The sequence below is a fragment of the Medicago truncatula genome, chromosome 7 (assembly GCF_003473485.1).
Source record: "Medicago truncatula cultivar Jemalong A17 chromosome 7, MtrunA17r5.0-ANR, whole genome shotgun sequence".
In the NCBI taxonomy this organism is placed as follows: domain Eukaryota; kingdom Viridiplantae; phylum Streptophyta; class Magnoliopsida; order Fabales; family Fabaceae; genus Medicago; species Medicago truncatula.
This window is the reverse complement of record NC_053048.1, coordinates 43393359-43405697: the sequence shown is the minus strand read 5'-3', so window position 1 is coordinate 43405697 and position 12339 is coordinate 43393359. Positions and strand designations below refer to the sequence as shown.

Sequence of the window (12339 nt, the reverse complement as noted above, 5' to 3'; positions counted from 1 at the left end):
TCGGTAGCTTGCTGTTTTCTTGCAGCTTACTATAGAAAGAGGTTTCATCCGAATAATCCGATCATTGCATATGATCAAGAGGGATCATAGTTGTTGAATAAGATTGGGACTTCAGATTGAACTGGTAGTCAACTGATAAATTAGTCAAGTCTTGGACCAGGTTGAGTTTTATACAAAACAAAACTTTGTAGAATGATAAATTATTGAAACTTTTCCAGAAAATTTGATAAATCTGTTGGCTCGTTGAGATCATATATTTTTTCTGCCTTTGATGCCAGAATTTTGGGGTTCCAGTGTATTTGATTGAATACTCAAAAATTTCAACTCACAATATATCCCAGGCGTTCGATTCAATGTTATTTTTTTATATGCTTATAAGAAAATGTAATTTTGTATATCAGATGTATGAATAAACATCAAATGTTATTTCTAGAATAGCTAGAGCCCCCCCTTTTTTTTAAAGCTTAAATAATTTGAATCCTAGTTACTGTCGAATGGGTTTAAACTTTTGATAAATTAGTTTCTCAATATATAAAATGATTCGAACATGTTTTGTTAAAAGAAGTGTTACTGTTATAAATTAATAATCATTACACAATTAATAATCATTACACACATGAGTTCGTCCGAGTGGATTGGATTTGGATTTTAAGATGTCTGATGTTCAATTTTTGGTATTTGTGAACATATATACTCCTTAAATCAACCAGTCATATCATATTTTTTATTGAGGAGTGTAGTCATAAATTTGGTCGTATGTTTTTGTTTTTGTTGTGATTTTTCTGTTTTGGACCATGAAATGTTGATATTATATTGGAATGTTAGTAGATCGTTGCAAATTATAGAGCTGTATCCCCACCTATTCACCTTTTTATCTATACATTTTGCTGTGCATAACGAAAAAGCATCAATGAGATTGAGGGATGATGATACATCAAGCTCATATAATAAAGTATATATTGATATATGGTGGGGCTTAGCTGTAACAGTGTACGCTATCTCATCTAATCGAAGAGGCAAACTAACATAACTACCTTCCAATACAAATACTAATCATGAAATTGATGTTTCATGTTCAACACTAATTCACAAGAGCTAGTTGAGCTCCTGATTAAAACTGAAATTCTGTCGATGTTCTTGCAACAAGCTTGAAGTTAATAACTCTAAGCTCGAATTGAGATGAAAATATATATCTTAAAGTTCATAACTGCTTCTTACTGAACTTCACAGCTCTCTTTTTCTCTATTAACATCTGCAATCCTTAGTTTATATAGCAGCAATGAAGAAGATAATATCACCTCTCTCTTCAGAGTATTGCATGACAGTTACCACCCCTCTTCTTGCCTTTGAAAAGGTACCTACTCCCCAACTCCATTAATCTAATATGCATGCATAAGCTGCTTTGGATAGTTTTTTCTGAGCTTATCTATATCGGCATAAACACTTGTGAGATTGTTTGAGAGAACTTATGGAAACAACTTATGACATGTTCATAAGTTGTTTTTAGCTTTTTTTCAGATAGCTTATGAAAACACTTCATAGCTTATATGAAAATAATTTGACTTTGTTATAGACATAGCTTATGCATAAGCACTTATATAATAAAGACTCAATTAAGTTGTTTATTATGATTGTGTTTTTGTTCCTTTGAATTTTCTCCTTTGCTTTGTTTTATGGATTAGGAAGCTGAGTGTTCAAGTGGTGGAGTGACACAAAATAGGGTCATAGAGTATGCAGAGACAGATGAATATAGCATTGATGATTCTCCTATTGAGCAAGTGAGGCTAACAGTTCCAATCACTGATGACCCTTCACAGCCAGCACTTACTTTCCGGACATGGGTTCTAGGGTTAGCATCATGTGTGCTCCTTGCATTTATGAACCAATTTTTAGGATACAAAACCAACCCTTTGAAAATCACTTCTGTCTCAGCTCAGATTATTACCCTCCCACTTGGGAAACTTATGGCTGCAACACTTCCCATAAAAACAATTCAAGTCCCTTTCACAAGTTTGACTTTTTCGTTGAATCCAGGGTCATTCTCTGTGAAGGAACATGTTTTGATCAGCATCTTTGCTACCTCAGGATCTAGCGGTGTATATGCCATTAACATAATCACAATTGTTAAGGGTTTCTATCATAGGAACATCCATCCCATAGCGGCTTATTTGTTAGCGCTATCGACTCAGATACTTGGGTATGGATGGGCCGGGATTTTCAGAAGGTTCCTTGTTGATTCACCTTACATGTGGTGGCCTGAAATCCTTGTGCAAGTGTCTTTATTTAGGGCATTTCATGAAAAAGAAAAAAGGCCTAAAGGAGGAACTTCTAGGCTGCAATTCTTTTTCTTAGTCTTTGTAGCTAGCTTTGCGTATTACATAGTTCCGGGCTATTTTTTTCAAGCAATATCAACTGTTTCTTTTTTTTGTTTGATTTGGAAAGATTCAATCACTGCGCAACAGATTGGTTCAGGTATGAAAGGCCTCGGTATTGGTTCGTTTGGTCTCGACTGGAACACTGTTGCTGGCTTCTTAGGCAGTCCTTTGGCTGTGCCTGGCTTTGCTATCATCAACATAATGGCTGGATTTGTATTGTATATGTATGTTTTGATTCCAATTGCTTATTGGAACAATGTATATGATGCAAAAAAGTTTCCCCTCATTAGTTCTCACACATTTGACTCTACTGGTGCAACGTACAACATTACTCGGATTCTCAATACTAAAACCTTCGACATCGATATGGAAAGTTATAACAACTACAGCAAGATCTATCTGAGTGTCACATTTGCGTTCCAGTATGGATTGAGCTTTGCAGCTCTTACAGCGACAATTTCACACGTTGTCCTCTTCCACGGAGAAATGATTGTTCAGATGTGGAAGAAGACAACGACTTCACTAAAAAACCAACTTGGAGATGTCCATACAAGAATTATGAAGAAAAACTATGAACAAGTCCCTGAGTGGTGGTTTGTCGCCATTTTAATTTTAATGGTTATGATGGCCTTACTAGCCTGTGAAGGCTTCGGCAAGCAGCTCCAACTTCCATGGTGGGGAATCTTACTATCACTATCAATTGCATTAGTTTTCACCTTACCAATTGGTGTCATTGAAGCAACAACAAGCGCAAGAACAGGTCTTAATGTGATCACAGAGTTGGTAATTGGTTTCACCTATCCAGGAAAGCCACTAGCTAATGTAGCTTTCAAAACATATGGCCATACGAGCATGGTACAAGCACTTGGTTTTCTCGGTGACTTCAAATTAGGCCACTATATGAAAATTCCACCAAAATCAATGTTTATTGTGCAGCTAGTCGGCACTGTAGTTTCTTTGTCTGTCCACTTTGGAACAGCATGGTGGCTTCTAACATCTATAGAGAACATATGTGATGAATCGTTGTTGCCGAAAGGTAGTCCTTGGACGTGTCCTGGTGATGATGCATTTTACAATGCTTCCATTATATGGGGAGTTGTAGGGCCAAAGAGAATGTTTACCAATGACGGCGTTTATCCTGGGATGAATTGGTTTTTCCTTATTGGCCTAATTGCACCTGTACCGGTGTGGCTTCTTTCTATCAAATTTCCTAACCACAAGTGGATTAAACTTATCAACATTCCTATTATCATTGTAGGTGCATCTACTATTCCTCCCAGGAGATCTGTGAATTATATTACTTGGGGAATTGTTGGAATGTTTTTCAATTTCTATGTTTATAGAAAGTTCAGAGTTTGGTGGGCTAGACATACTTATATTCTCTCAGCTGGTTTAGATGCTGGAGTTGCTTTTATGGGTTTAGTACTTTATTTTTCTCTTCAATCCTATGGTATTTTTGGTCCAACATGGTGGGGCCTTGAAGCAGATCACTGCCCTTTGGCTAGATGTCCTACAGCTCCAGGTGTATACGCTGAGGGTTGTCCTGTTCCCTGACTTCCATGATAACATTCCATCAGCAATATTGCCAAATGAATATCATATTGCACATGTAAGTCTAAAATTGAAGAACATGTTTTATTTTGATCTCTTTGTATCTGCGCTATCTTATTTAATTTCAGTATTGATACATTGTAAGAGTCTCTAGAAAAAGGAGTTAAGTATACCAATTTTCTTTGCTTTAGAGTCATAAAGTAAAGGTTCAAATGTGTTAGTCTATAAAATATCCAGTTTTTAATATACTCCCTATAAAATTTGTATGTAGTTTTAATTCCCGCATTTTACAAAAACAGTGTGTTTTAGAACCCTTATCGAAGTTTATAGATTTTTATGAAAGCTAGAAGATGGTGCTCAAGGTTCTGAAAGAAATTTCAACTTGTGCATTATCAATTTGACTTTTGTAAGTGTATATTAAAAGTTTATCTAAATCTGTCTCTAAGTGGTTAGTAGGCTAGCATTAACATTTTGATTGATGTATGAACTTGATCGCTGTAAGGTAGCCTTATGCTTTACAATATTTTGCACGATTTGGTTTAATCGGTCTTGGTAAACGATTATTGTTCCTTCCCTCTTCCTTGTTGTTGTGTGCAAGTGTAACTTATATGTCCCACCTCGGATAAAACAGTAGAGGTTGAACACCTTATAAGTAAGAGGACCCATAAACCTAAAGTCTTAAGGTTTTGGGTAAGAGTGTGGCGTCTCTCACAAGTGTGGTTGTTCCAGCCTCGATGTGGGAGCTAATGTGGATATACCATTTATAATCCAGAGTCTGAAAATTTTTTGCCCTTCAACTCATTCCTTCTGGTATCCTTAATGAGGATACCTGTGTGTTATTGGGAATGGTGTTGTAATACACATGCCAGAGCTGTTTGAAGAAATTAACGGCTTAGAGTCAGGGTCTTTTGCTCCAACATTGTTGGTGCTTTAGTAGGAGTGGTAACTGGTAAGTGGATATTTATCTACGTTGTTTGTTAGAATTGTATTACTTAATGAAGATTAGATAGATATTTCATATTTGATGTATTATTTTGTTACTCATCATCGTTGGCCTTGTTACCTTTTAATTTTGCAGAACTTGCTGGGAGGATGAGTTTTTGAGCCAATACATACATGAATTGCATGTATGATGTTAACATCTGTTCTTAGTGTTATTTACGCAGTAGAAAATAATGATGTACTTGTAATGATCCTGAGCTTTTGAGTTTCTCTCTTGCTGCTTAAGAGAGAAAGAGGTTTTGTTTGTATCTTTGATCAAGAGGGAGCATAGTTGTTGAATAGGATTAGGACTTCAGATTGAACTGGTGGATAACTGGTAAATTAATTCAGTCATGGACCTGGTTGAGTTTTACATAATAATTTAGCTGAATGATGAATTTTTGAAAGCTTTTCAGAAAGAAAAATTGATAATCTGCTAGCAAATGTAAGGACAAGCAACACAATCTTGTTTAATGAGATTTTTGTTTTAGTAGAATTATAACTGTTTTAAAGTGATTGCTACCAAACATTGTAAAAAAAAAGAAAGCGATTCTACCGAGCAGACAATTGGCCGGTTTGTTTTAGATTCTAAGAAACACTTCCACCAAATGTATGGGAAGTCAAAGCTCAAATGTATGGGAAGTCAAAGTTATTTTGAACAACCATTTTGATGACAACTTTTGGGACAACCATAATTTGATAAAGGAAAGTAGTTATTAACACGAAAATCAAAGTAATAGAGAGAGAAAGTAAAAACATAAATGCGTGTCTAAAAGGGAAAGTTGTCACAAAAATTGTCAAAAAATAGTTGAACAAATATTATTTCTCTTATTTGTATACAAAGTTCCAATGCATAATATTTCCGGGGATTTAAACTCTATGTAATATTGTATTTCAGTTGTACATGAATATGATGGGATAGTAAAGGCTATTTGTTGGGAACTTCGGAGAGCGTCGGAAGCAACAAATGAGTTAAACATCTAGGACCCTTAAAATGTTAGATGTATCCCTTATATATCCAATATCTCCTCCATTCCTAGTCAAAGTGGGGATCACTCACATTTGAATTCCAACACAATTTATAAAATAATTATAATAAGACAAATTATATGGTACACCCAATATATTTGAGTGTACCGGTACACTCATTCTTTAAAATTAAGATGCAAGAGTACCGGTACACTCACAAGGGTACACCTCATCTTGTGAGTGTACCGTAGAAGTTCCGTTATAATAATTAGAATCTTAATTAACTGTCAATTAGATGTAAAATTTCTTAATATAAAAAGTGCTAGTAAAGTCAGATGAAAAACCGATACATAATTTTTTAAAAGAAAAATTGTTATAAATTACAAAGTTTGTGTGAGTGAAATAGTAGGTCTGCCTTTACAAAAAAATGTTACAAGTATAGGCATATTATGATCATGATACTCCTTAAATAACCTAGTCAAATCTTTATTTAATTTTTTTTTTTTGTTGAGAAATAATCATATAAATTTAATATGTTTTCTGAGAAAGTTTTTTATGTTAGAGCTGTATGCTAGCATGTGGACATTGGTCACGTCACGTTGTTTCCATCCATTTTTGTTAATGAATAAATAATGTCCTTCTAACGTAATGTATGCTACCCCACATCTAATCAAATTGGTGGGAAACTAACTTACCTTCCTTCTAAAGACAAATACCAATCATGAAATTGATGTTTCAAATTCAACATTAATAATTGACACCATCTATTTGAACTCCTAAATAATGGAATCCTGTCTAGGTTCATGCAGCAACATTGAAGTTCACACGTCTATTCAATACAAACAACTAAGTTTGAAATTAACATGTGTGTGTGTCTGTACATTTACGTAAATTCTGACTGCATCTTGCTCAACTTCAAATCCCTCTTTCTGTGTTTAATATTTAGAATTCTTAGTTTACATTAGCAACAATGAAGACGGATTCATCACCCCTCTCTTCAGAGAATTGCATGTCTATTACCACCCCTCTACTTGACTTGGAAAAGGTACCTACTTTCACTCTCCAACTCCAATAATATAATGCATGCACTTACTTTTTATTCGGTTTGAATTGAATTATTGAACTTATATCTATTGTAGTATAAGCACCTGTGAGACTGTTTGAGAGAACTTATAGAACCAACTTATAACATGTTCATAAGCTCTCTAAGATGACTTATAAAAACAGCTTCTAACTTGTATTGAAAATAATTTGACTTTGTTTTATCTTTTGTTATAGGGATAACTTATACATAAATTATATGATAAGCGTTTATGGTATAATCACTTAATTATGTTGTTTATCCATACGTGACCTAATGAATGATTGTTGTTTTGTTCCTTTCAATTGTTATTCCTTTTCTTTGTTTTATGGATTAGGAACATGAGATGTCAAGTAGTAGAGTGTCTCAAAATACGGTCATAGAGGATGCAGAGATTGATGAATATAGCATTAATGATAGTCCTATTGAGCAAGTGAGGCTAACAGTTCCGATCACCGATGACCCTTCTCAGCCAGCGCTAACATTCCGGACATGGGTTCTAGGGTTAGCATCATGTATTCTCCTTGCATTTGTGAACCAGTTTTTAGGCTACAGAACCAACCCTTTGAAAATCACTTCTGTCTCGGCTCAGATTATTGCCCTGCCACTTGGGAAACTTATGGCTGCAACACTTCCCACAAAACCAATTCAAGTACCTTTTACAACATGGTCTTTTTCGTTGAACCCGGGGCCATTCTCTTTGAAAGAACATGTGTTGATTACCATCTTTGCTAGCTCGGGATCTAGTGGTGTTTATGCAATCAACATAATCACAATTGTTAAAGCTTTCTATCACAGAAGCATCCATCCCGTCGCGGCTTATTTGTTGGCGCTATCGACTCAGATGCTAGGGTATGGATGGGCTGGGATTTTCAGAAGGTTCCTTGTTGATTCACCTTACATGTGGTGGCCTGAAAGCCTTGTGCAGGTTTCTCTATTTAGAGCATTTCATGAAAAAGAAAAAAGGCCTCGAGGAGGAACATCCAGGCTGCAATTCTTTTTCGTAGTCTTTGTAGCTAGCTTTGCGTATTACATCATTCCAGGATACTTTTTCCAAGCAATATCAACCGTCTCTTTTGTATGTTTGATTTGGAAAGAATCCATCACTGCGCAACAGATTGGTTCAGGCATGAAAGGACTTGGTATTGGTTCATTCGGCCTTGATTGGAACACTGTTGCTGGCTTCTTAGGTAGTCCTTTGGCTGTTCCTGGCTTTGCCATCATCAACATAATGGCTGGATTTTTCTTGTATATGTATGTTTTGATTCCAATTTCTTATTGGAACAATTTGTATGATGCAAAAAAGTTTCCGCTCATTAGTTCTCATACATTTGACTCTACCGGTGCAACATACAATGTTACTCGGATTCTCAACACTGAAACATTTGACATTGATATGGAAAGTTACAGCAATTACAGCAAGATCTATCTAAGTGTCGCCTTTGCGTTCGAGTATGGATTTTGCTTTGCAGCTCTTACAGCCACAATTTCGCATGTTGTCCTCTTCCACGGAGAAATGATTGTTCAGATGTGGAAGAAGACAACAACTTCATTAAAAAACCAACTTGGAGATGTCCATACAAGAATTATGAAGAAAAACTATGAACAAGTCCCTGAATGGTGGTTTGTCACCATTTTAATTTTAATGGTTATGATGGCCTTACTAGCCTGCGAAGGCTTCGGCAAGCAGCTCCAACTTCCATGGTGGGGAATCTTACTTTCTCTAACAATTGCATTAATTTTCACCTTACCAATTGGTGTCATTGAAGCAACAACAAACATAAGATCAGGTCTCAATGTAATCACAGAGTTAGTAATTGGTTTCATCTATCCAGGAAAGCCGCTTGCTAATGTAGCTTTCAAAACATATGGCCATATCAGTATGGTACAAGCACTTGGTTTTCTTGGTGACTTCAAATTAGGCCACTATATGAAAATTGCACCAAAATCAATGTTCATTGTGCAACTTGTAGGCACAGTAGTTGCTTCATCTGTTCACTTTGGAACCGCATGGTGGCTTCTAACATCTATTGAGAACATATGTGATGAATCATTATTGCCAAAAGGTAGTCCTTGGACATGTCCTGGTGATGATGTATTTTACAATGCTTCAATCATCTGGGGAGTTGTAGGGCCAAAGAGAATGTTTACCAAAGACGGTGTTTATCCCGAATTGAATTGGTTTTTCCTTATCGGTCTAATCGCACCAGTTCCCGTGTGGCTTCTTTCTCTCAAATTTCCCAACCAAAAGTGGATTCAATTCATCAACATTCCTATTATCATTGCAGGTGCATCTGACATCCCACCTGTGAGATCTGTGAATTATATTACTTGGGGGATTGTTGGAATATTTTTCAATTTCTATGTTTATAGAAAGTTCAAAGCATGGTGGGCTAGACATACTTACATCCTTTCAGCTGGTTTAGATGCTGGAGTTGCCTTTATAGGTTTACTACTTTATTTTTCTCTTCAATCTTACGGTATTTATGGTCCAACTTGGTGGGGTCTTGAACCAGACCACTGCCCTTTGGCTAAATGCCCTACAGCTCCAGGTGTACATGCAGAGGGTTGTCCTGTTCCCTGACTACAATGTTACCATTCCATCAACAACATTGGCAAGTGAATATACTATAGGACATGTAAATGTACAAAACTAAGAACCTGTTTTATTTTTGTTTTTGTATTTAAATTATCTTTGATTCTTCACTATTATATTTGTAATAGTTTTAAGGAAAAGAAGCTACAGTATACCATTTCCTTTTCTATTCTTGTCATAAATAAAATGTTAAATTATTTTTTACTCCCTATAAAAGCAACATGCTTTTATGAATTTTTTATATGGACCAAACTAAAAAGTGTAATTTATAAAAACTATAAACATACTTAACTCTAATTAGATATAACTTAAACTCATAGAGTATTGTTTATTCTGAAAAGAGACATAGCTTGTGGTTAAATTTCTGATTGAAATGAGGCACATAAATACTTATCTTGAGAAGCCTGAACTTTTGTTTTCAGATATGGCATAAAGGTTCAGAAAAGTCTGAGGTCCAAAACATGGCCAAGGATGAAGTTCAGGAATACAAGAGATATGCTTAGTGGTTGGAAATTTGGGGGCTTTCATTTCTGATATTGTTGCATGGAATGAATGATGATATGCTATAGCACTAAAGAAATTGATTGAAGGACAAGCAACCATGCTGAACATTGATTTCGTAGTTCATCTCTTTGGAAGTTTATCTAGCCCATCACTCCCCCAAAAAATGAGCTTTATCATTTTATGAATGTAAGTAAAATCATAGTAGAGCAAAATCTACTGGTGTCCATAACCATAACATCCTATATCCTATTAAAAAAGCTGAGAAATTTGAAGTATAACGGTTTGATTTATTTTAGGTTTACATGCACTTTTGATTCACTTTATGACAAATAAAAACCAAAAACATGTCCAATGGGATTATTTGTCAACAAAAATGTCCAGTGAGATTAAAATGCTTAACAAATCTGTATAGACAAAAAGATATTCATGCTTGCACCTACCATAAGGTCACATGCTTGCGAGCATACATCATGAAAAGAATACTCAATTTAATTGCTATTTGACCACAATATGACAAAAGAAAACCAAATTGTGTCCAAACTAATGAGATCAAAAGGCGTAAAAAAATCATATATCAACTTTACAAGTCATATTTTCGAGTGGATAGAAATTCACATTTTTTTTTTTTACCTTTTAAGTTAAATAAGTGAGATATCTGAGGTTGAACACTTGTGGACGGTGCATGTGATAATTGATTTAAGCATGTGTAAAGAAATTTTGTGTCTGATCAAATATTGATGCTTCATAGTTGTTTAGTCCCATTGCAATTTGTTGACTCAAGAGAAAGTGTAATTGTTCTCTCATTGTATTTAAAGAGAGGTTGTGTAATTTTCTTCCACTTAGTAAAAAGTCTATATATGTATTCTTGCCACAAGTTTTTTTTCCTTATTCGTGGAGGGGTTTCCACGTAAATATTGTGTGTTCAATTCCTCTATTCTCATCTCTTATTTTAGTTGCGTAATTTTACTTTGTTACTCTGATACCCAACAAAACCCACCCTTACTTATATTATATAATGTCCTTGTCAAAAACTAAACGACATCTTTTATTCTTTTTACCCCTTAGTAAAAGCTAAACACGTCGTCCCCATGAGCTTAACTCATTTGGTAAGGGATAATGCACAATATGTATAGGGGTCGGAGTTCGAACCCCGGACATCCCACCTATTCATTTTTAAGGTGAATTTATTTAGCCACTAGACTACTTTAAAAAAAAAAAAAAAAAAAAAAAAAGGCTAAACAGGCCGATAAGCTAAAGAAGAAACTTCATTGGAAATTTTAACGCACGTTAAGAAGAAAAAAAATACACACTGTTTTTTGGTACAAAAATAAATAAAATACACCCTTTGTTGGTATTCGAAGGGTATTATTAACCAATAATTTATTTTCTGAAAGAATCAGCCAATAATTTGTTGAAAAATTACTTATTGGAGGTATCAAATGAAAATGAAATCAACTTAGTTTCTCTATACTGTCGAATCCTCATGATGGAATTTGTGATGTTGATATGTAAGGTCCATACTCCATAGTGTTTTATTTTATTTTTTATCTTGGCTTAATTGCATTTTTCCCTCATATAGTTTGCCAATTATGCGATTTTGCATCCCATAGTTTTAAACGAGCGATTTTGCCCCCTATAGTTTTCCCCCTTTCTGATTTTATGGTCTCCATGACATTTAGTCTGTTTTTTATCAATTAATATGTGCCACGTGTGTAATTCCATTTTTAAAAAAAATAAAAAAATGGTATTTTTCAGATTTTTTTGTAGCTTTGAGTTTCGTGTGCCACGTGCCTCCTTCTCTCAAAATCTGAAAAATACCATTTTTTTTATTTTAAAAAAAATGGAATTACACACGTGGCACACATTAATTGATAAAAAATAGACACATCATCACCAAATGTCATGGGGACTATAAAATCAGAAAGGGGAAAAACTATAAGGGGAAAAATTGATCGTTTAAAACTATGGGGTGCAAAATCGCACAATTGACAAACTATAGGGGAAAAAGTGCAATTAAACCTTTTATCTTTTAGGTTTAACAATTTATCAAATACAAGACCAATTTTTTTTTTTACAAATACAATATAGTTTCATTTATGACAAGTTTGTCATTTCTCATCTAATGGAAAACTTCTTCAAAACTTGACTTCTTAAAATAGCATTATTTTTTTTTGGGAGCATCTATTAACTACTACTATTCATTTATTAATACGATAATTTTTAAATTTTACAAATCTTACGGCCTCCCAAAATATTTACATGTAATTAGCAGTTTTAACATA

The 12339-nt window shown here is 34.7% G+C and overlaps 2 protein-coding genes across 4 annotated transcripts; both read left to right on the top strand.

Moving 5' to 3' along the window:
• The first annotated feature begins 820 nt into the window (after window positions 1-820).
• LOC11418480 (oligopeptide transporter 5) lies at window positions 821-5314 on the top strand. 3 transcript variants are annotated; one of them, XM_039827269.1, is made up of 4 exons: window positions 821-1354; window positions 1683-3984; window positions 4796-4875; window positions 5005-5314. In XM_039827269.1, the coding sequence occupies exons 1-2, from the start codon at window positions 1280-1282 to the stop codon at window positions 3927-3929; spliced, it is 2322 nt and encodes a 773-aa protein (XP_039683203.1). In that variant the 5' UTR covers window positions 821-1279; the 3' UTR covers window positions 3930-3984; window positions 4796-4875; window positions 5005-5314. The 3 variants fall into 3 exon arrangements, with proteins under 3 accessions (XP_039683203.1, XP_039683204.1, XP_039683202.1); XM_039827270.1 differs by having other exon boundaries at window positions 4699-4875; XM_039827268.1 differs by lacking the exon at window positions 4796-4875 and having other exon boundaries at window positions 822-1354.
• Window positions 5315-6783: 1469 nt separating this feature from the next.
• LOC11413328 (oligopeptide transporter 1) lies at window positions 6784-10347 on the top strand. Its single transcript, XM_003625124.4, has 3 exons — window positions 6784-6921; window positions 7295-9602; window positions 9976-10347. Exons 1-2 carry the CDS (start codon window positions 6847-6849, stop codon window positions 9539-9541), a joined length of 2322 nt encoding a protein of 773 aa, XP_003625172.1. The 5' UTR covers window positions 6784-6846; the 3' UTR covers window positions 9542-9602; window positions 9976-10347.
• Window positions 10348-12339: the final 1992 nt, after the last annotated feature.